The sequence below is a fragment of the Lolium perenne genome, chromosome 2 (assembly GCF_019359855.2).
Source record: "Lolium perenne isolate Kyuss_39 chromosome 2, Kyuss_2.0, whole genome shotgun sequence".
Classification (NCBI taxonomy): Eukaryota; Viridiplantae; Streptophyta; class Magnoliopsida; order Poales; family Poaceae; genus Lolium; species Lolium perenne.
This window is the reverse complement of record NC_067245.2, coordinates 38482575-38507762: the sequence shown is the minus strand read 5'-3', so window position 1 is coordinate 38507762 and position 25188 is coordinate 38482575. Positions and strand designations below refer to the sequence as shown.

The window sequence follows — 25188 nt, the reverse complement described above, 5'->3', positions numbered from 1 at the left end:
GCAGCCTTCAACAACTCCTCCAGCTGAACAGAGGCCATTGCCGGCATGACACCATCAGTCGCAGAGCTGTCTGGATGAGCAACAACCGAAGCCCAAGTGCGACCAGATTGATGAGGTGGGGTTGGAGGCGCTCCGTTGCATGGGAGAGGTCGTTGACGAGGGCGGTAGATGCGCGGGGGCGATGGCGAGGGCCTGAACCAGCAGGATGTCGTGCCATGCAATCCCGCTCGCGATGGCCGGAGTGGCCACATCCCAAGCACCGGACATCGCTGCGGCATTCCACGACGAAGTGGTCCGATGCCAAGCACCGAAAGCAGAGGCCAAAATTCCTCTGCTTGAAGGCGCGAGGAAGCCCAACCTCCTTCCTGGGAGGGGGAGCAGCCACCTTCTCCAGCCTCGGCCGACGCCGTCCCCCAACTTTCTCCTAAGCCTGCTCCACGGTCGCCATGGAATCCTCACTGACAATTGTGGGTTTGAAGTTTGCCGGGAGCTTGTCCGGAGGAGGCGGTAGCAAGTGCGCAGGAGCCGAAGTTGTTGGGGCCGGAGCAGCAGGGGCGAGCAGATCCCCATTCCCCTCGGGAGGCACGGGGTGTGATAACCCAAATTTTTCATGGTTATTAATTAATTTAAGTGAACTGGTAATTTGCTACTATTGATATTTTCTTTAACTAATCTCTAGTATTTAAATTTAGATGCTAATCTTTGCATGCCAATGCTTAGTGATCTTTGTTTTACATGCATGAAAGACCTGTGCTAGATATTTTAGTACTCCCTCCTTACATGCACGATTAGTATTAGGAAGTAGTATGAGGAGACACTATATACGAATCCTTCTCAGCTAAGTAAACGTAAGTATCTTACTTAGTACCAGATGGAGTTGAGGCGGGTCGGCAATGCTTAGTCTGCCAGTCCTGCGTGGACCTCTGCATGGCCAGGGAAAAGTGAATCAGCTCACACGTGTCAGGTAGAGATAGGAGAGGAAGTAGTAGCAGCACACGCAGCCTAGATATTCTTAGCCAGCTTGAGCGGCTAGATATTTAGATGGCCTTTGCAAACCGACCTCGCTCACCTATAAATAGACCGCGGTGTCAGCCGGCAGTGCTGCACTTTATACACACCACAACGTTGCTACACACTGAGAGCACTAGCTAGGTGGAGGCGTCAGATAGAAACGGAATTGCTTCACGTACGATAAAACCCATCCGACTTTGGTACGATGTGCAGTTGGATCGCGGAGATTTTTCCCAGGCCTGCAATCAACGATGCATGTTTTACATCGTACACAGATCGGACGAATTTTGTCGTACGTGTAGCAGCACTCAGTAGAAATGTAGAAAGGGAGATGTTGCAGATCTAAGGGGGAGCTGCTGCGCCACGTTAGTGCGTGTTCTGGAGGAGCTAAAATCTAGGAGGAAGTGATGCTGAAATGCAGAGATAGCCGAGCAAAGTAGACTGTGATTGGATTACATTAGCTGGTTTTCTATTGGAGTATATAGTATCTGATAGCGCGGATTATCATCTTTGTCGAGGCAAGCTGGCTTATACCCTCTCATGTATTTTGTAAAGTATGTTTTGCTGTTAAATTGATGATAGATTAAGTAGTAGAGACATGTGATTATTCCGTTGAAATATTTGCTGGGTAATGTGCCGGTGTCGGTATATGGTGATAGATCCGCTAGAGCCACCGGTACGAACCGAGCATTAACCGGGTATTGAGAGGAATTGATCAACATGAGAAATAGCATCCGTGTTTTTATAAGAGAAAACTTGGTGCTACGAAGGTAACATATTGTACCGGTCACAGTTCAGGTATGGGACTGACTGAGTTCTCCGCTAGCGACGGCCCTATTGTGGAACAGGTCGATGATGGATCCGTAGGAGCGATCGACATCAGTAGGTTCAGGTGTCCGGGTTCTAGTGGGCTAAAGGGCTCTGCTCTTCTAGCGCTTATGTGGTGCTAGTTGAGGCTGTCGATGTCGGAGTGCCCCTCTGCAGAGTGTATAAGTGTGAATTTCACCCCTGTGATTCCCGGGTAGGAAAACTTACTTTCATGTGTGGCACCATGATTTTAATATGCTTAATACTTTAATCACTTTTTTGATTTTGAGAAAAGTATTTCTATTTTACAGTTTATATGATTGTGTATAATCGGTTTGCTGAGTATGACTTGTCGTACTCATCAGCTTCCCTATGTTGTTTTTTAGTCGCAGAAGTCATCAGCGGAAGACCTCCTCGATCGGTGATTAGGCTGGACCAGCGGGTGGGAAACGACTTAGAGAACCTAGTGGTAATTCTTGTATAAATGTAATGAAACATGTAAAAGTGATGTATTTGAGCTTCTCGAGATCCACTGTGCTGGTTTATGCCTGCATTTTTAGCCTTGCGCGAGTACAAGTCTCTCGGTTTATAGGCGCGAGGCGGCTGTCTCGTCCAGGCCCGGTCTCAGGACGTGACATGGGGCGGCTGGCGCATCCGGAGAGGGCACCAGGTCGCCAGCAGTAGGAGCTCCGGGTGCAGGAGAAAGTCCAGCCGCAACGCTGCACGCTGCCTCGGTTGGCAGGGTCGGAGTAGCCGGCGGCACCGGAGGGGTCAGCTCCTCTACATCGTCGGTGGAGGGGTTCAATGGAGGTGGAACGGGAGGCGGTGGAGCGGGCGCCAGCTCCTCAGCATCGTCTCCGACGTTGACAAAGGATTAATTTGTCAATGCCTACAGATTGTAGACTAGGGTTTTGCTGGAAGTAGAGGGCAAGTAGATCTCGAAGGTTTCAGGCGAAAAGTACTCGACGATTGTGAAAACTAGGGTTATGTTGACAGTAGATTCGATCCTTGCTTCGTCCCTCGACTCCCCCTTATATAGAGAGTGGAGCCGAGGGTTTCGTAATACACAAGTTACAGAGTTCGGGAGGGTTTCGTACCCAGCCCGTAAGATTACAAATCTCTATCTTTCCTAATACAAACTATCTTTCCTTAACACTAAATGGGCTTCCAAGTCTTCTTATTCTTCGAGTCCTGGGCTTTTAGTAAACCCCGGGTACCATCTTTGGCAGGCCCATTGGGGATGCCTATGTCAGACGTCGCCAGCAACATGGCACGACACGGCGGAGCAGGCCGATACAGCAGGGCAGCTGGCGCGGAGACGCAGGAGCACATCTCTCGGACCTAACTATCGGCCGGGGTGGAGGAGTGACCTGCGCTGAGTCGGGATCTGGTCCCAGCGGGCGCGGGGGTGGCCGGAGTGAGGGGATCTGGTTGGGGCGGCCGCGCGGGTCACGCGAGCGTGGTCGCGAGAGCCACAAATCTCTACTACTTAAAAAGAACGAAGTTCCTCTTTTTCTCCGGTCAAAGTTTTCGTCAAGCATATTTTTGTTAAGACAATTTTGCCCTCCCATCGTACATTCTCCGGAAAAAAAACACCCGGAATTGCAGTTGTGTAACGCCTACAAAAGCTCCACAAATTCAGAAGGGATCTTCTAGGCCGTAGGCTAGAATCTTGGAATACTTTGCTGCAACGACTCGAAAGGGTTCAGTTGACGTAGGGATCCGATGTGGTTAGATGGAATCTATGTGAGAGTGGAAAATTCTCAGTAGATTCAATGTATAAAGCGTTAATCCAATCAGATACGCCAGTATTTACCAATAAAAAAATCTGGTCTATGAAGATACCACTAAAAACAAAGATATTTGCGTGGTATCTTCGTAGGTAGTAAAAAGTGTGTCTTTTGTCATCATGATGAGACAATTAACCATCTTTTTTTCAACTGTCAATTTGCGAGATCTATATGGTCAATAACCCAAATAGGTTCGACCTTGTATCCTCCTCAGAGTGTTGCCAATTTTTTTGGTGCCTGGCTCAATGGGGTAGATCGTAGGTATAAAACTTTTATTAGGGTGGGGGCGATTGCCATTATTTGGTCGCTTTGGCTATGTAGAAATGGCAAGATTTTCCATGATACTAATTCTTCATGTTTGCAGGTTATCTACCGATCCACCGCTTTGCTCCGTTCGTGGTCCTTGCTTCAGAAGCCAGAGAGCCGAGACCTCTTTATGGAGGTTTCTACATGGTTGGAGGATGTGGCGAAGGATATTTTTTCCCAACATGGATGGCGGCGTAATCTAAGGATAGAGTCCTCGGAGTCTTAGCTGTCATTCCATGTTTCAGTCCTTCAGTGTTGGTTTTTATATACCTTGTGTGTGTGCTACTATGACATTTTATGAGTGTGCGGCTGTGTGCATCTTGTTATGCAGAGGCCGGGTGTAATACTGTTAAAAGTAATGAAAGCGCCTTTATCAAAAAAAAACATGGAATTAGAGCGTCAACAAAACGCCCACAGAAAAGGCACCCAGAATTTCAGTTGTCTAACGCTTACAAAGCGCCCAGAATAACTCCTTCGTGCCAACATGGCTGTCTTTCAGGAAACTCACGAGTATCATGGAATTAGATGTGTTTCCTTCATGTCTCCTTTCCTTATCCTGTTGGTCTGATTTCCTGCCTACACTCACGAATCAATCATTCAATTCTCATCAACCCAAATCATGGAGTTCCGTATCGGATTGGTACTTACCATATATTGGTAGTTGCCCCATATATCGCCCAGATCGGAAAATACGAACCATATAAAGGAGACCCTCAAGCATGAATGGGCGAGAGTTCAGGTGTGTGCGGACCATCAGAGAATCCGAGCTGTGTACGGATCATCATATCAGTTCCAGGTGTGTGCGAACCGTCAGAGGATCCGAGATGTGTGCTGTTCCAGGTATGTAATCGCACATGTTATGTTGCATCTCCTGTACCTGAATGGATGTACCTGTTGTAATCTGCATGGAAGTAAACAGTTATCGCTGTGTATATGGACTAAGTAATGTTGTTGTCATGAAGATGTAGCGCAAGAAAATTCATTTACTCGTTGATCAGAAAATTACTTATTCAGAGATGAAAATTTTGTGCGGGTGATCATGTCGTCTGCCTCTCTTTCAGATATTTATCGGTATGGCTGGCTTGTAAAACGTACTACTCCTTTGGTAGTAAAACTTCTGTAGTACTCCATTGGTAGTAAAAGTAGTACTCCTTTTATATTGCCTTCTCTAGGATGGAGTAAGTGTTTGAAGTGTTCTGCTGCCTTAAAAAAAATTCACTGTAATTGCAGGGTGATGTCTACGGGTACTTTCTATTATTGTAGACAGTGTTGGGCCTCCAAGAGCAGAGGTTTGTAGAACAGCAGCAAGTTTTCCCTTAAGTGGATCACCCAAGGTTTATCGAACTCAAGGAGGAAGAGGTCAAAGATATCCCTCTCAAGCAACCCTGCAATCACGATACAAGAAGTCTCTTGTGTCCCCAACACACCTAATACACTTGTCAGATGTATAGGTGCACTAGTTCGGCGAAGAGATAGTGAAATACAAGTAGTATGGATGTATATGAGTGGTAATAGTAATCTGAATAAAATATGGCAGCGAATAAACATGCAACAGAACAGTAAGTAAGCGGTGTTTGCAGTATTGGAAACAAGGCCTAGGGATCATACTTTCACTAGTGGACACTCTCAACATTGATCGCATAATAAATAATAACTTCTCTCATTTGTGCTACATACACTCTTTTGTTGGATGATAAACACCATTCGTTGTGTAGGGCTACAAGAGCTCCCTCAAGCCGGAGTTAACAAGCGCCACAACATTCAGCATTCATATTTAAGTAACCTTAGAGCATAATAGATCTTTGCAAAATAGCCCGAGTACTAACATAGCATACACACTGTCACCATTACACTATGAAAGGGGGAATAGATCACATCAATACTATCATAGCGATAATCAACTCCATAACCTACAAGAGATTATGATCATAATCTACGACAAGAACCACACGGTGCACACACTAGCACCTTTACACCATGCAGGAGGAATAGACTACTTTAATAACATCACATGAGTAGCACATAACTAGTAGCGATACAAAGCTCATCATATGGATCTCAATCATGTAAAGCAGCTCATGAGATCATTGTATTGAAGTACAGAGAGAGATTAACCACATAGCTACGGTAGAGCCCTCAGCCCCGGGGGAGAACTACTCCCTCCTCATGGGAGACATCAGCGGTGATGAAGATGGCGGTGGAGACGGCGGTGGAGATGACTCCGGGGGCAATTCCCCGTCCCGGCGGCGTGCCGGAACAGAGACTTCTGTCCCCCGAATTGAAGTTTCGCGATGGCGGCGGCTCTTGATGGTTTTCTCTGTTTTCGTCAAACGGGGTCGAGGATTTAGGTTAGGGACGACTAAATAGGCGAAGAGGCGGAGTCGGAGGGGCCACAGGGGGCCCACACACTAGCCCCCCCCCCTTGGCCGCGCCGCCCTGTGGGGTGGGCCCCCCTGGCTCCCCTCTGGCCCTTCTTCGGTGCTCTGAAAGCTTCCGGGAATTTTAAGATCTTCGGTGTTGATTTCGTCCGATTCCGAGAATATTTCCTTACTAGGATTTCTGAAACCAAAAACAGCAGAAAACAGCAACTGGCCCTTCGGCATCTCGTCAATAGGTTAGTTCCGGAAAACGCATAAATATGACAGAAAGTATGCATAAAACATGTAGATATCATCAATAATGTGGCATGGATCATAAGAAATTATCGATACGTCGGAGACGTATCAGCATCCCCAAGCTTAGTTCCTGCTCGTCCCGAGCAGGTAAACGATAACAAAGATAATTTCTGAAGTGACATGCCATCATAACCTTGATCATACTATTGTAAACACATGTAATGAATGCAGCGATCAAAACAATGGTAAATGCCATGAGTAAACAAATGAATCATATAGCAAAGACTTTTCATGAATAGTACTTTCAAGACAAGCATCAATAAGTCTTGCATAAAAGTTAACTCATAAAGAAATAATTTCATAGTATAGGTATCGAAGCAACACACAGGAAGATTAAGTTTCAGCGGTTGCTTTCAACTTATAACATGTATATCTCATGGATATTGTCAACATAAAGTAATATAACAAATGCAATATGCAAGTATGTAGGAATCAATGCACAGTTCACACAAGTGTTTGCTTCTTGAGGTGGAGAGAAATAGGTGAACTGACTCAACATAAAAGTAAAAGAATGGCCCTTCGCATAGGGAAGCATCGATTGCTATATTTGTGCTAGAGCTTTGATTTCGAAAACATCAAGAGAGTATAAAAGTGAAGTTTTGAGAGGTGTTTGCTGTTGTCAACGAATGGTAGTGGGCACTCTAACCCCCTTGCCAGACAAACCTTCAAAGAGCGGCTCCCATTTTATTTTTATTTTTGGGTGGCACTCCTTCCAACCTTTGCTTCACAAACCATAGCTAACCGAATCCTCGGGTGCCTGCCAACAATCTCATACCATGAAGGAGTGCCTTTTTATTTTAGTTTTATTATGATGACACTCCTCCCCACCTTTGCTTTCTCAAGCCATGGCTAACCGAATCCTTCGGGTGCCGTCCAACAATCACATACCATGGAGGAGTGTCTATTTTTGTAATATTATGAAGGTTAATTAATTTGGGACTGGGAATCCCATTGCCAGCTCTTTTTGCAAAATTATTGGATAAGCGGATGAAGCCACTAGTCCATTGGTGAAAGTTGCCCAACAAGATTGTAAGATAAACACCACATACTTCCCCATGAGCTATAAAACATTGACACAAATCAGAGGTGATAAATTTTGAATTGTTTAAAGGTAGCACTCAAGCAATTTACTTTGGAATGGCGGAGAAATACCATGTAATAGGTAGGTATGGTGGACACAAATGGCATAGTGGTTGGCTCAAGGATTTTGGATGCATGAGAAGTATTCCCTCTCGATACAAGGCTTAGGCTAGCAAGGTTATTTGAAACAAACACAAGTATGAAGCGGTGAAGCAAAAATCACATAAAAGACATATTGTAAACATTATAAGACTCTACACCGTCTTCCTTGTTGTTCAAACTCTTTACTAGAAATTATCTAGACCTTAGAGAGACCAATTATGCAAACCATATTTTAACAAGCTCTATGTAGTTCTTCATTAATAAGTGCAAAGTATATGATGCAAGAGCTTAAGCATGGTCTATATGAGCACAACAATTACCAAGTATCAAATTATTCAAGACATTATACCATGTACCACATGAAGCATTTCCCGTTTCCAACCATATGACAATGAACGAAGCAGTTTTCAACCTTCGCCATGAACATTAAAAGTAAAGCTAAGAACACATGTGTTCATATGCAACAGCGGAGCGTGTCTCTCTCCCACACAAGCATGAATTTATTCAAAGAATGCAAATAACAAAACGAAAATAAAAGCACACAGACGCTCCAAATAAAGTACATAAGATGTGACCGAATAAAAATATAGTTTCAATAGAAGAAACCTGATAAGTTGATGAAGAAGGGGATGCCTTGGGCATCCCCAAGCTTAGACACTTGAGTCTTCTTGAAATATGCAGGGATGAACCACGGGGGCATCCCAAGCTTAGGCTTTTCACTCTTCTTGATCATATATCACCCTCTTCTCTTGACCCTTGAAAACTTCCTCCACACCAAACTTCAAGCAAACTCATTAGAGGGTTAGTGCATAATCAAAATTCACATGTTCAGAGGTGACACAATCATTCTTTACACTTCTGGACATTGCACAAAGCTTCTGAAAGTTAATGAAACAAAGAAACTCATTCAACATAGCAAAAGCGGCAATGCGAAATAAAAGGCAGAATCTGTCAAAAACAGAACAGTCCGTAAAGATGAATCTGGCAGGGGCACTTAACTTGCTCAAATGGAAAAACTCAAAACTAATGAAAGTTGCGTACATATCTTAGGATCACACACGTAAATTTGCAGATTTTTTTGAGTTACCTACAGAGAGCTCTGCGCAAATTCGTGACAGACAGCAAATCTGTTTCTGCGCAGTAATCCAAATCTAGTATCAACCTTACCATAGAGACTTTACTTGGCACAAAAACATGATAAGGAGAGGTTGCTACAGTAGTAAACAACTTCCAAGACTCAAATATAAAACAAAAGTGCTGTAGTAAAATAAAGACATGGGTTATCTCCGAAGAAGTTCTTTCTTTATAGCCATTAAGATGGGCTCAGTAATTTCAATGATGATGCTTTCATAAGGATGAGAGTCGCAGCAAAGAGAGTATCAAAAAGCAAGTATGAAGCAAATTTAAGCCTAACCCTCTTCCTATGAAAAGGAATCTTGCACACAAATAGATTCATGAAGAACAAAGTGGCAAGCATAGAAAAGCAACACAAGCGCAATTTCAAGATTCTCAACATAAAGAGGGGAAACTTAATATTATTAAGATGAATATAACCATGTTTCACTCTCTCATAATAACTTTCAGTAGCATCATTGATGAAATCCACAATATAACCATCACTTAAAACATTCTTATCATGGTTCATATGCATAAAGGTATCATTTTTGACATAAGAAAAACTCTTCTCATTAATAGTAATTGGAGCAGGATCATTATCAAGAATTTGAACATGGTAAACAAGTTGCATACTAAGGGAATGGTTTTTGGCAAGCCCATCATAACTATGACAAGTTTCATAAGGATAATTGTAATATGTGTAATATCCATGAGAGTGGATTCTGTGACCGGGTGTATACGTGAGCACGCGTTCGTTACCGTTGGATGCATATCAGCACCGTTGGATCAACTAACATCTGCTAAACGCCGTTTGTGCTGTTGTCACGTCCTCCTCCACAGCCCACACCACCGCGCTCACATCATTAAATAAAACCAAAAAACATACGCGGTAGAAAGTGGCAAGGCAGGCTGTTGGAGAGCGTTGACCTTGCCCGTATACTCCCCTCGTCTGGCCGGAGCTCACGACCTCCCCGTCCCAGCCCCTTGCCGCGACGGCCGCGGCCACCACGTCCTCGGCGTCGCCGTCCGCGGTCGAATCCACCCTGCCGCACTGCCTCCGCCGCCATCATCTTGCCCCCTGCGAGGAGCATGTCCCGCTCCCGCCTGGTGGCGGCGCCAGGGACCTTCTGCCGAAGGCGCTGTGCGGCCAGGCGGTGCTCGACGCCACCACCGACCCCTCCGCTGCCGTGGGCTCGTCCAATTCAGCTACAATCGCTGGGAAGTCGCCGGGCCGGAAGATCCCATCGTAGCGGGCGGCAGGAGGATCTCGTCGGGGCAGGAGGATCTCGTCCGGGCCAGCAACATCCGCGCGCCGCCAAGTTGCCGACGATGCCGTCCGCATCCAGCAGCTCGCGGACGACGCCGGCTGCACGCGCAAGGAGGTGGTCCGCCCCCCGCTGCGGGGACGAGCACCTCGCGCGGAGCGTCGCCTTGAACCTGCCAAAATCCAGCCGTGAGAGTCCCAACCCTGCGATGCGTACCGGTCGGCGGGATTGGACTTGACCATGGCGTTCACGACCAGCGGCAGGGCCTTCTCGTCTCAGCCGAGCTCGCGCGTGGCCTGAGCTGTTCTCGTCTCAGCCGAGCTCGCGCGTGACCAGCGGCAGGGCCTTCTCGTCTCAGCCGAGCTCGTACGGACGCCCATCAGTGATGTCGCACACCGAGTGGAGGCTGAGGAGTGAGTCCCTATCTGGTGGCCGCTACGTGAGTAAGGAGATGCATCAGTGCAATTGAACACCAACGAGCGGAATTTGCTAGCCAGACCATCGTCCAGGATCTGTCGCAAGTGATTTGATTTGTATTGGCCAGCAAGCTTGATTCCGCTCGTGATGGGCAGCTTGTCGCTTGATCTAGGCTAGCATTGATGGTTCCGTTGGAGAAGAAATTGGTCGAGGGAAAGATGCGATGGGATTTGGAACCAGTCAAAGGAATAAGAAGAAAACGTTTTTAACACTAGTACATCACCTAACGGACAATAAACGCCGTCAGACACGTGTCACTCAGTTACCGCGTGCTCACGTATACACCCGGTCACCAGGCTTCATCCGTCCATCTCTATAGCGATTATCTAAACCAGAATATGTAATATCATCATTTTCACTAAAAGTAGAGGTGTCAAATATAGGATCTTCAAGCACAACATCCCCAAGCTTAGAGCTTTCAATATCATCGTTTGAGGGGACATGAATAATGCTATCATCATTACTTTCATAACCAGTACCAAAGAGATTTCCAATATCAAAGGTAGTGTGCTCATCCAAATCATGATCACTAATATGGGTGAAGGGCATAGGAAGATTGTCGTACTCAGATTCATTATCATAATAATCATTAGGAGCAACATACTCATGGTTACCTATTGTTACCTCATACACGCGGGGACATGCCGTTACCTCTTTCTTCTTATTTCCCCTCTTCTTCTTCTTCTTCTTCTTCTTCTTCTTCTTCTTCTTCTTCTTTCCCTTCTTCTTCTTTTCCTTCTCCTCCTTCCCTTCTTTAGGAGGAAGAGGCTTGAAGGGAGGCTTCTCCACAGAACCTGATTTATTTCCAGAAACAATACAAGAAACTTGGGAGGATTCCCCCTTTTCATTAATAAGTTTGAAACACACAGCGGTCCTATCATATTTTGGCAAAGTGTCATCTTCTAAAATATTCTGTATGTAAGTATTTGTATGGCAATTATTAGTGCAATAAGAAAGACACCCATGCAGGACATCATCAATATCAAGATCGTTAATATCTAACAAAGAAATTTTTCTTGATAACTCTTCACACTTCAAAAATAAGTTAAGTTGATCATGCTTATTAGTAATAATTTCATCATCACAATACAAATTTGCAGCACTCATGGGGTTCGAATTATCATTGGAGGAACATTGAAAATTAAAATGACCAACTCTATGGCAAATTTCACAAATAAAAGGATAGATGGCACACACTTTTTCACCAAGATCATCTAGAGCCCTAGACCACTTTCTAGTTTTTTCATTCCTATGATGGATACAATATTCTTCTTCGATCTGATTAATTCCACAAGGTCTATGTATTCCACAAAAATTAACATGCTTATAGGAAATAGCATTTTCAGAAGTTTGAACATGTTCATTGCAATCATTAATAACAATTTCATCCTTCATGCAAGCGTCTTTAAAAGGTTCATGATACTTATCAAAATTCTTCCTAGGAAATTCAATGTGAGAAGCAAAAGCTTTATAAAAATTTGCAACAACTTGAGAGTCAAGACCATAGGTGGCACTCATATTTCGAAATTCATCAGTACTCATAAAAGTTTCAATGCATTCATAATTATAATTTATACCTGACTCTCTACCTTTGTCATTCTCCCAATCTTCAGCGTTCTCCTGAATCCGATTAAGAAGGTCCCATTTAAACTCTTCTTTATTGCGCGTGAATGATCCAGAACAAGCAGTATCCAGCAAGGTTTTATCCTGAAAAGAAAGTCTTGCATAGAAATTATCAATGATAATATTACCAGGAAGCTCATGATTGGGGCATTTGAGCATAAAAGACTTCAATCTCTCCCATGCTTGGGCAATACTCTCTCCATCATGAGGCCAGAAATTATATATTCAGTTTCGGTCTTTGTGAATTTCACTTGGAGGATAGAATTTAGAATAAAATAGAGGCAAAATATCCTTCCAATCAAGAGAGCGCCCGTCCTTCAGCAGTTTATACCAATGCGCCGCTTTACCAGATAGCGACATAACAAATAATTTCTTCCTAACTTCATCCATTGAAATACCTGCACACTTGAATAACCCGCATAATTCATGCAAAAACAGTAAATGATCTTCAGGATGAACAGTTCCATCCCCTTCATAGCGGTTATCCATACACGTTCAATAATTTGCATAGGTATTTTATATGAAATACTTTCAGTAGGTGGTTTTAAAATATCACAAACATCATTAGAGTTATTGCATATGGGAGATAAATTATTATCAGAGCAAATTTTCTCCCCTAAAGATGGGAAGCTAAAAAGATCACAAAAACTAGCTTCCCCAAGCTTAGACTTCTCCATAGCATTAGCAGTAATTGCATTCATACTAACATTGCTACTAGCATGCAAATAAGGTTCCATAGGTTTTTTAATTTTCGTATCAAACAATTCTAACTTAGGAAAAAGATTAAAAAGCTCACTAAATTTTTTGTTGTTTTCCATTAAGCCTAACTAGTGAAAATAAAAACAAGAAACAAAAAGATGCAATTGCAGGATCTAAAGGAAATAGCTTCGAGCACTCACACACCGGCAACAGTGCTAAGAAATAACTTAGTAGTCGGAGGATGTGAATACCTTTTACCTTACCTCCCCGGCAACGGCGCCAGAAAATAGCTTGATGTCTACGGGTACTTTCTATTATTGTAGACAGTGTTGGGCCTCCAAGAGCAGAGGTTTGTAGAACAGCAACAAGTTTTCCCTTAAGTGGATCACCCAAGGTTTATCGAACTCAAGGAGGAAGAGGTCAAAGATATCCCTCTCAAGCAACCCTGCAATCACGATACAAGAAGTCTCTTGTGTCCCCAACACACCTAATACACTTGTCAGATGTATAGGTGCACTAGTTCGGCGAAGAGATAGTGAAATACAAGTAGTATGGATGTATATGAGTGGTAATAGTAATCTGAATAAAATATGGCAGCGAATAAACATGCAAATGAAACGATAAGTAAGCGGTGTTTGCAGTATTGGAAACAAGGCCTAGGGATCATACTTTCACTAGTGGACACTCTCAACATTGATCGCATAATAAATAATAACTTCTCTCATTTGTGCTACATACACTCTTTTGTTGGATGATAAACACCATTCGTTGTGTAGGGCTACAAGAGCTCCCTCAAGCCGGAGTTAACAAGCGCCACAACATTCAGCATTCATATTTAAGTAACCTTAGAGCATAATAGATCTTTGCAAAATAGCCCGAGTACTAACATAGCATACACACTGTCACCATTACACTATGAAAGGGGGAATAGATCACATCAATACTATCATAGCGATAATCAACTCCATAACCTACAAGAGATTATGATCATAATCTACGACAAGAACCACACGGTGCACACACTAGCACCTTTACACCATGCAGGAGGAATAGACTACTTTAATAACATCACATGAGTAGCACATAACTAGTAGCGATACAAAGCTCATCATATGGATCTCAATCATGTAAAGCAGCTCATGAGATCATTGTATTGAAGTACAGAGAGAGATTAACCACATAGCTACGGTAGAGCCCTCAGCCCCGGGGGAGAACTACTCCCTCCTCATGGGAGACAGCAGCGGTGATGAAGATGGCGGTGGAGGCGGCGGTGGAGATGACTCCGGGGGCAATTCCCCGTCCCGGCGGCGTGCCGGAACAGAGACTTCTGTCCCCCGAATTGAAGTTTCGCGATGGCGGCGGCTCTGGATGGTTTTCTCTGTTTTCGTCAAACGGGGTCGAGGATTTAGGTCAGGGACGACTAAATAGGCGAAGAGGCGGAGTCGGAGGGGCCACAGGGGGCCCACACACTAGGGGGCGCCCCCCCCTTGGCCGCGCCGCCCTGTGGGTGGGGCCCCCCTGGCTCCCCTCTGGCCCTTCTTCGGTGCTCTGGAAGCTTCCGGGAATTTTAAGATCTTCGGTGTTGATTTCGTCCGATTCCGAGAATATTTCTTTACTAGGATTTCTGAAACCAAAAACAGCAGAAAACAGCAACTGGCCCTTCGGCATCTCGTCAATAGGTTAGTTCCGGAAAACGCATAAATATGACAGAAAGTATGCATAAAACATGTAGATATCATCAATAATGTGGCATGGATCATAAGAAATTATCGATACGTCGGAGACGTATCATAGGGTTCATTTAGTTTCTACAAACTTGCCTGAGTTTCCTTCCAGTACAATGCTTAATCATACATCTTTGTTCATCTCAGTTTCGGTTTTGGGTAATTAGACGACCTGGTAGACAATGCCTAATACACAATGTGAATTCAGTTTACGGTGGACAGGTTGTTTGGTCTTTCGATGACTCTGAACTTTGTTTGTGAAACCTTTTGCAAGTTTTTGTCAAGATCTGGATCCTTGGTTTTTTTCAGAAAGTCTTTCAACATGAGCTCAAAACAAAGAATGTCAGTGCAGAAGCCGTAGCAGGGGTAGGAGCTTGACCATTTAGTATGACAAATTTGCTCTCATATGATTTAGAGGGTTAGTAAGAGGGATAAAAAATTCCAGCATATAGTACGGGATTGTTGGTTCCCCGACGGTTAATACGAGGGATAAAAATATCTAGACTATGAGTGCTTTGAATAATTTAAAAGGAAACCCAGAATATGAACTGCCAGACAAAAATGAAGATACAGATGATGTCATTATGTGGGACAAGAATTGTCCCTCCCCCCTACTGAATTATCACACGGATCGAAGGTACACAATGACACCAAATCTCCTTCTCAGATGCCCAAGAAGCCGATTAAAAAAATGAATTAGTTTCCAAGCTTATGAAATATATACTGGGTGCAGGCCCGGCTCTGGCCCTAGGCGACCATGGGCAACGCCCATGGGCCACCGCCTGGTGGGGGCCCATCATCACATCTCTCCTCTATACTTTTCTGCTGGAAAAAATTGGAAAAGGGCCGAAGGGGAAAGGCCCAGGTGGGAACGGGCCGGAAAGAAAAGAGTAAGGAGGGGAATGGACGGAACGACACTAGTTCTCAAAAAAAAAATGGACGGAACGACGCTGAAATAAGCTACCGAAACAATCGCCTCTGGCTCCGTCGCTCGGCCTCTGCCTCGCCTGTTGCTATTCCATCCTGAACTGATCGCCTCCACGTCTCACACCTCTCGATCCGTCAATCGTGTCTCGCTCCCAGGCCTGCCTGCTCCGCTCTGCCTCGCCCAGGACTGGCCAGATCGCCAGGCCCTGTAGGGCTGCGGGCAGCAGCTACACTGCCGCAGATCGCCATCGCCGCCTACTTTTCGATCGACTGCTTGACTGCTTAGGTAATTCACTAATTCTGCTATTCTGTAGCTGCTCCACCTTTTTCTTACCGGAAAGGAATTATATGTGATCCTGACTTCTTGTCGTACGCTTAAACATTGTGAGAGCTGTATTTAATTCTTCATTATATTAGGTGTCACAATACCGAAACGGAAACATAAATTCGGTGCCATAAAAAAGAATGTAAAAATAGCGAATAAACTTATTGAATCACAAAGATGTATTTTAAATAGGTACTCCTTTTGTCTTCCAAATAGGTACTCCTTTCGTCTTCCTATAGTTATATGATATTGCTTAGTGGTTAACAATTATTTAGAATGCCGGACTATGAGTATATCGTTGAATGTTAATTTTTAATAATTTGCTTGTAAAAGTAGATACATATATGTCTATAGGTACATTTATATTTGTACATACTTATTAGTCGTAGGGGCCTCTTTCGCCATCTCGCCCAAGGGCCACTTCAAAGATAGAGCCGGCCCTGACTGGGTGTTAACGATGAAGATGCCATGAAGTAGGTCCAATTTATATACGATGACATGGATTAAATTGTTATTTTTATCCTGTGGGTTAACTTCGTACTTGCTTTCATAGAGAAAAATGGGTTCAGAGCTCTAGGCCCTCCAATTAGTATATGTCTCAAATCATGATCTGCAACTGTCATTTCAAGTGCTGATATTAGTTTACAAATCACCTGCAGCAACCATGGCTAAAGCAACACCAACTAGCCTCTAGCAAGCCAATCAACATGACGCGTAATTTATAAAGTGCTAGCTTTTTTGTAGTCCCAATACCAGAGTCATACACTAACTAATTTGAAAATGTCAGGAACTACGAGAGCAATTATGAAATTGGTGTGTTCACTTAAATTACAGTAATCAGTTTGCAAAAAGAAAAATGTGCTTGAAATCATTAAGTATAAGTTTCATAGTATCATATGGAAAAAGTGAATTTTGCTGGTGAATTCAGCTTACATGTCCTGAGAAGCACGAACTTACCAGAAATGTCAACAGAGACGGCTTGCATCAGGTTCATGGGTCCATAATGCTATACTTAGGATGAGGTAGATGAAGCACAAGTGTGCAAGCCTCCACTACTCTTTCCATCCTCCTACGACAATTTGCATATACAAGCATACATGCTTCAAATTACATACAAGCAACTCCACTAATCCCATCATCGGAACAAATTTGAATTCTGTCCATCCTCCTACAACATGAAAAAAATAAAAAAGAGATTCTTTTTTTTTTTGAGAATTTACCTCATGGACCGGGCTGGAGAGAAGGTGTGGAGCAGGGGTTCTGCGATAGGTGGTCGTCGCTGGCTGGGGGTTGTCAGAGCATGCGACCGGGAGAACTAGCGGCGCTGTTTGGCGGAGCTTGGTTGCGGCCATAGCGATGTCGGCAATGTTGGCATTGTCGCCGTGAGTCTCAGGGCAACGGCTGGTCGACGGAGTACGAGGACGCGAGAGCCAAAAGGTAGTTAGAGTGGCTGCGCACGCGCGCCTGGACTTCGGCGCCTCCGGCAGACTGATTGTTAAGGGCGGAGTCACGCTGGTGCTGCTGGTCGGAGCTGGTCGAGGACGGAGAGAGATAAAAACTGGAGAGTTGAAGGAGGTAACAAGGCCACCTTTTTTCCTTCAAAAAAAAAACAAGGCCACATGTTTTTTTAGCTTTAGGCCACCTGGAGCTAACAATCTGATCTAACGACCAGAATGAGGAAAAAATAAAAAAAAATTGAAACAGAGGCAAAAGCTTTGCCCCATATATTAATTAAGAAGAGGGTGCTCGGTTTTTAGGAGAAAATCGAGCGAAAACCTACAGCAACGGGCCAAGCCCATACAACCAACACACTCACACAAACCACAAAGCAACACAGACAAACACGTGAACACGAGACTCCAATTCCGTGCCGAAGACAACAAGCCACGACATTGGCGGGCACCCGTCAACCAATTGCGGATCCGGGGAAGGCAACTGACAAGGTGGCAAGAAAATCGCAAACCTCTCTAGCGACGATAGCTCCGGGCACCGTTCGTAATGGCCCAGACTTAGCAACCCCATCACCAATAGAAACAACCTGCCTGCCAGACTCAGACGAGAGAGAGGACTGCAGCGTCACCATCACCACACTTCTCAAAGGCCAGCGCTTGACATGGCGGAGAAACCACATCCAAGGACTCGTGCGAGTTGGGCCTCACTTCCTCGACGGAAGGGGGCGAAAGCACACCACCACACAACTCTAGGAGCTCAGGCATCATCTGCATGACCGGAGCCGTGATCACGGAACTCGCCCTAGCACGAGGAGAGAAACAACCATGAAGGCTCGCTCCACTCGCGCCCACTTTGTCATCATCAGGCACAACCAAAGGATCGGCAGGCGTCCGGGAGAGCCTACCCAACGCCGCTTCTGCCCGCTCCAGAAAGCCCCCAATCGCTAGCATCCAGCCATGCAAGGAGTCAACGGCCTCGTGAAGAGGAAAAAATAAATATTGGACAGGCCGGAATCGAGCACTGTGGGCAAGGACAAAATACCAGTGACCAATGGCGGGCGAGGTGAGGAAGGTCGTTGACCATCAAATCCGGGAGCATGCCATACTTGGGCCGCTCGAGGAGGCTCGCAGCTGAGGATTCGTGGAAGACTAGGTCTGAGCCTCTGCCTCCGCCGACGGGAATGAAGGAGAGCCGAAGAGGAGAGGGTTCATGACGCAGTCGATGTCCTCCTCTAGCCGCAGCAAAAGCGGAGGAGATGCAGTCGCTCCGAACTGAAGGTCGTCGTCGTGCCAAGCTATGCAGAGGGGGCACTTATATGGTTTAAACCGTCCTTATTATTATTGTTCGGTAGCATGGAAGCACTCAATATGTGCTTGATGCTCCGTAGCAATGCGCATTCAAGTTTTACATCTTTGGATGTTGCTAGGAGGTCTTTTTGATCTATGCATATGATGATGTCACCGCTCTAATTATTGCTCCGTCCCATGACATAACTATGTGACGTTTGTACTTTAACCATGTTATTAAATTGTTTAACCGTGGCAACGCACGGGCATTTGTACTAGTATTATTATATGTATTTAAAGTTGTAATCGTTATTATTTTTTCTAAGTATACATAGTTTGAGAAATATAATGGAGTTTGATTTTAGCTAAAACTATATAGCACGCCCAAAGTTGAAGAAGAAAAAAACGAGCATCGCAAATCGCTCGGAAACGCAGATAAGGGCTCCGATCAACCTGTCAAGATAGAAAGCAAGTTATAGAAAGAAAATTGGGTGTGTCTATGTCTCAGTTGACTGAGATTTTCTTAAGTCTCAGTCACCTCAGAAAAGTGCAAGTGCAGTTCAAAAAAATGTGCAACTCGGATCAGTTGCACTTTTCTAGTAGAAAAGTGCAATTGCACTTTTTTAACAGAAAAGTGCAACTCAAATGTATTTTTTTGGGTGACTGAGACTTAAGGAATTCTCAGTTGACTGAGACATAGCAAAACCGAAGAAAATTTCGTCTCCTTTCCGCGCCGGTCACGTTACCTCAAGTGCTATATATACGCCGACTTAATTCGACAACCAGATCAATCTCAGCCCAGCAAGGCAGCAATTAGCTAGCCTACGTACATCAGATCCAACCTTCCTTCGCTCGATGCCTCGATCCATGGCAGAAGCATGCGACGCCGACGTGTGTGCCATCTGCCTCGGCGGCATGGTCCGCGGCCAGGCCAGCTTCGTGGCGGAGTGCTCCCACGCCTTCCACCTCCGCTGCATCTCCGCCAGCGTCGCCCACGGCAACCACAACTGCCCGCTCTGCAAGGCGTCTTGGACCGTGCTGCCAGCCGTGACCGCCGCCCCACGGCCTCCACCTGTGAACGGCCGACGTGCTCCGCGCCCTCCGCCGCTGGCTTGGTCCCGACAGGTGGCCCGAAGCACATACGAAGACGACGAGCAGGTGCAGGAGTCGACCGTCAGGGCGAATGCCGCGGCGGCAACCGGCGGAGGAGCAGTGGTACTCACGACGCACTGCGAGTTCCCTGCCGTCGCGAAGGGCGCGGCCCGTGAGAACTTCGCCGTGCTCGTGCACGCCAAGGCGCCATCTGCGGCCGCCTCCGATGCGGCGCGCGCGCCGCTCGACCTCGTGACGGTGCTCGACGTCAGCGGGAGCATGAGGGGCCACAAGCTGGAGCTTCTGAAGCAGGCGATGGGGTTCGTCATCGACAACCTCGGACCCGCCGACCGCCTCTCCGTCGTGTCCTTCTCCGACGAGGCGATTCGCCGGATCCGTCTCGTGCGCATGTCGGACCAGGGGAAGGCTGATGCGAAGCTCGCCGTGCAGTCCCTCGTCGCACGCGGTGGGACGAACATTGGCGAGGGCCTCCGCGTGGCCGCCCAGGTGCTCGATGACCGCCGGGGCAAGAACGCCGTCGCGAGTATCATGCTTCTCTCCGACGGGCGGGACGCGTTCACCGCCGGTAGAAACGGTGCTGCGGCTAACTACATCAACCTCGTGCCATCCTCGCTCACCTACGCCGGATCCGGCAGCAGGACTCCGGCGGTTCATACTTTTGGGTTCGGCGCCGACCACGACGCCGCGGCGATGCACACCGTCGCGGAGTCCACCGGTGGAACGTTCTCCTTCGTGGAGGACGAGACGGTCGTCCAGGACTCGTTCGCGCAGTGCATCGGCGGGCTCCTCACGGTGACCGTGCAGGAGGCGCGCATCGAGGTCACGTGCTTGCATCCGGGCGTGCGCGTCCGGGAGGTCAAGTCTGGACGCTATGAAAACCGCTTGCACGACGGTGGCCGTGCTGCGTCGGTTGACGTGGGCGAGCTCTACGCCGACGAGGAGAGGCGCTTTTTGATATTCGTGGACGTACCTGCAGCTGCAGGAGACCACACCAGGCTGGTCAAAGTGAGCTGCACTTACCGAAACGCCGCGACAGGGCAGGCGGCCAACGTCGCTGGAGACGACGCCGTGGTCCAGAGGCCGGTTGTGGTGACTCACATCGAGCCGTCCATGGAGGTCGAGCGTGAGCGCGTACGCGTGGCGGCAACCGAAGACATGGCGGCGGCCAGGGAAGCGGCTGATCGCGGCGAACATGCCAGCGGCGCACGGATACTGCGGTCGCGGCTGCAGGCCGTGCAGCGTTCCGCGCCGGGGGCGGCCGGCGAAGCTACTTGCACGGCGCTGATGGACGAGCTGTGTGAACTTGCCGCTCGCGTGGAAAACCGGCGGGAATACGACACGACGGGGCGCGCGTGTTTCTTCTCCAGCATGAGCTCTCACGGGCGGCAGCGCGCCGGCGGCTCGTTGGGAAAGTCGCGGTGCAAGTCGCAGGCGTACTTCACTCCGGCAATGGAGGACATGGTGAAGAGATCGCGCGAGCAGCGGAAGGCGACGGCGCCACACCAGACTCCCAAACGGCACCAGCCAGAAGCCCAGAGTAAGCCACAACGGAAACGTGGCAAATACCTTTAAAATTTAAATTGATGTTTTAGCTAGTCGCGCAGTGCATTTGAACTATACTCTACTTCGTACCTAGGTTTGTTATCTTATAATAAAGTAGGTACGTATCATTGTTGCCAATATATGGTTCTCACATTAATTGTTTCAGACTTCCACATTATGAAGTTATCTGCATTAAGAATTCTCTTCTCTTAATCGCATGTGATGATCTAGGTGTATGCATGATACCGAAGCTGGCTAACTTGGACACCTAGACTCAATTACTAATGCAAATTTGGTGCTAAGAAATAAGTTGGTGTTCAATCAAATTCTACACCGTTTCACGTAAAAAAAAAAACTACACTGTTTGATTGCATCGTCATTCGTGCATTCATTCATTCAAATTCAACAAGACCAGATTGACAGGCGGAATTTTATTCCAACAAAAGGAGTTTATATGTACCTAGAAAGATTTATAGTGCTCAGTTTTAACAAACTCCATCGTCCAAGTGGATCTGGAAAAGATCTGGAAATTGGTACTCTCCCATGTTGGCATATTTGGAAGCAGAAAAATGAAGGAGTTCAACCATCATTCAGATCTTGGAACGTTGGGTTACTTTCTGATGCCGCAAGTACATGGTGAAGTAATGTTTCTTGTTTTGTTTGAAAAGTATATATAGATCATTATTACTAAATTATTATTGAACCCATTATAACTTGACACATTAGACCATGGGAAAAATGACCATGCCAACTATTCAATTTATATTCGAGAACTTTCTATATATTTGCTTACCTAACCATACACTATACACCTCAATTGATATATTTTTTAGGTTGTATGCTTTCAAGTATTTTTAATAATATTGGAATAGAATAGAACATTCAAACAATAATATACATATATACTACTCCCTCCGTCTAACAAAGGATATTTCAAATTTGTCTAAATTTAGATGTAATCAGGTACATCCAAACTTAGACAAAGTTGAGACACCTTTTTCTAGATGGAGGGAGTATATTTTTCAAAAATTCCTAAGAAAAAAATTGAAGGATGTCTTTTTTTTCTTTTCTGTTTTGAGACGGTAATTTTCTCATTAAGGCAATATCTTAGAATAGAAGCGCAGCTTTTGCGCAACTCATATACATTTTCAACCTTATATTTGTATCTATATAGTGGAAAGTGGAATAAGAAATATTGCAAAACATTACTGGATGGTTTACAATCCTAACTAAGTAATATACAACATATTTTTGATAGAACCACAATATGATAAAAATGAGTATAAAAGTTGTGTATAATTATATTTAATTCAACTCGTCCGGGGTTCGAAGTTTAGTTGGAAATCAATAAAGTTCTTGGACACCAATTGAAGGTGTGCAGATTGGTCAGAAAGTTGATCCTGACCTTAGGGCTGCTATTGTTGACCTAATAAAATGTAAGGGGCATTATCTAACAATTACTGAGTTAGACAGACTCGTTAGACTTGAGTTGGATGCAGACCCTTTCAAATTAGTTTTTACTATGTATGCAATGATAGCTTTCCTTTGCCCGTCTAGCCCCCCCCCCCCCTTCCCTTACCCCACCACCGCCGCCCCCGGGAGCCGCTAGGCAAAGCCCGGGTGGTGCTGGCGGCGGCAGTTTCTCCCTCCCACCATGCACTTGGAGAGCCCGACGAGGCGGGACGCACCGTTGCCATGGTGAGGCTGCCGAGACCAGCTCGGTCCGGCGCTGCTCCGACCGTGGGGGGGCGTGAGGTTGGCGGCTGTGGACATGGGCTTGGCCCAACAGATCAAGCCATGAAGAGTTGAGGATAAAGGAACACGAGAGGTCAACCACAAAGGGGATCGATCAGAAGAGAACAAGCTTCATCTCATTCCTCGGCTCGTCCCCATCCTCCGTGTCCATACGAGTTCATCTCTTGCTCCTCTACCCCAAAGTATGTAGTCCTCCCAAGCTTGATTCTCTTGTGTGGATTGTATCCCCTCTTTGAACCTTGGTTTGGTGAATCTAATTCATACGTCGGGAACACTTGTATCTGTATTTTGTGTTGTTTGGCACTGATTTGCTCATGTCCACATGTGAGCATGCTTCGTGCTTGGTCATGGAATATACTTACCTAATTTGGCCAGATTGGCATCGAGGCATAGTTCGTGTTGGGATCCTATTAGTTTCACTTATAGGATCATTATGGGTTTTCTATTAAATTCAGCGCAAAATTTCAGGTTGGGGTCCTACTTGCATCACCAAGGTAGGAATCCTAATTAAATCCAGAAGAGTTAACAAATGTGGCGCGCTAAGATCTTCACCAGTGCACCCATATAGAAACTGGCAGTAGTGTCGGCGCATCGCTATTGAGGTCGCCAGCACCAGCTCCCTTCGTATAGGGACAACAGTCCCACAACGATGAATCCAATATAGCCGACACCCCAAAATTTTGGATTTTTCTATTTCGTATCAAATTAAAATATTCGTAGTCAGACACCACCACAACACCCAACGGAACATGTAGACACTCTCGAAGCATGTGGACTTTGACATACGCATATAGTCGTCTTGTGCATCTGGAGGAGCTCCATACGCAAGGCAACGCAGAACAGCCATGCACTTCTAAACTAATGAGAAGCCTCACAGTCTGGTGCAGTCATTCTTGCTCATGAAGTAGGTGGCATACTCCTGGACAGCGAACACAATTCTCATGAACAACTCCTTATTCATCATGAACCGCCACCGAAAATCCTTTGTGGTATGTTTCCCGTCATCTTTGAAGTAGGTGGCATAATCCCTAACGCCAAACACAAGCCGCATGAATAGCTCCTTGTTCATCCTGAATTGTCATCAAAAATCCTGTGTCGTATGTGTGCCGTCTTTGAAGTCGCAGAGTCAAGCAATATTTAGCCGGTAAGCCGATGCCGGTCCTTGTTCTAAGCCTTCCTAACCCTCGAACAACCACGCCGAGGGACGGTGACTATATGATGTCGAAGTATGATGTTGCTTGCCGGCGGTGGCATCAGCCTCCTCTTCTGATAGCATCATCATCATCGTGTCGTCGTCGATGTACCTTGGGGCAAACCGTCGAGCACCGTGTGGGTGGAGCGAACAAACGACGCTGCCGTCCACCGTATTGTGCCGTGAGTCGGAGCGGTCGATGAAGGGTGCCATAGAAAGGCCTACCGACGATGTATGGTAGAGGCGGCACCACCATACTTCTTCCTTTGTACGGATTATGAAATGGCGACACCGTCGATTGTTCCGACAGAACCATGACGTGAGATTTTCGGAACAATTGACAGTGTTGCCATTTCATAATCCGCCTAAAGGAAGAAATCCGGCGGTACCGCCTCTCCTGTCGTCGCTACCATACACCGTCGGTAGGCCCTTCTATGGCGCCCTTCGTCGACCGCTCTGACTCACCGGCACAATGCGGCGAAAGGCGTGAGATGGTCGGATGTAGTGGTGGGGCTTCTAGGTGAACGGGTGTGAGGCAAACACAGGGAGGCGACAGCGACAGCGGCAATGGCATTCCAGCGGGATGGGAGACGGATCGGGAGAAGGGGGAATGGACGCGTGCGGATCCTAAAGGGACCCCAATAACGAAATCCTACATGAAGGCGCCGATGGAATCCCGTTTTGAGCCATATACCCATACATCTATTAGAATCGCTATTGGGAGCCGCCGGCGAAGATGCTTTAAACATGGACAACGTTGGGCGTCCCCTGGGGGATTTGATTTCTCAGCCCCGGAATATCAACCTTGACAACGATGAGCCCAGAGGAGGGCGACGAGAAGACGCAAATCATGTATCCAAGCGCAATGCTCCCAAGAGAGGGACGACATTGAGAGGCCTCTATTGTGCGCCCCGATTCTAC

At 46.2% G+C, this 25188-nt stretch overlaps 1 protein-coding gene across 1 annotated transcript; it reads left to right on the top strand.

Annotated features, from left to right (window-relative positions):
• Positions 1-19501: 19501 nt before the first annotated feature.
• LOC127328383 (E3 ubiquitin-protein ligase WAV3-like) lies at positions 19502-21350 on the top strand. The gene has a single exon (XM_051354986.2). It carries the CDS (start codon positions 19521-19523, stop codon positions 21348-21350), a length of 1830 nt encoding a protein of 609 aa, XP_051210946.1. The 5' UTR covers positions 19502-19520.
• The last annotated feature ends 3838 nt before the right edge of the window (positions 21351-25188 follow it).

Bases quoted from the DNA above. Each gene is read 5' to 3' on its own strand.
- LOC127328383 (XM_051354986.2), top strand. From the start codon at position 19,521: ATGCCTCGATCCATGGCAGAAGCATGCGACGCCGACGTGTGTGCCATC.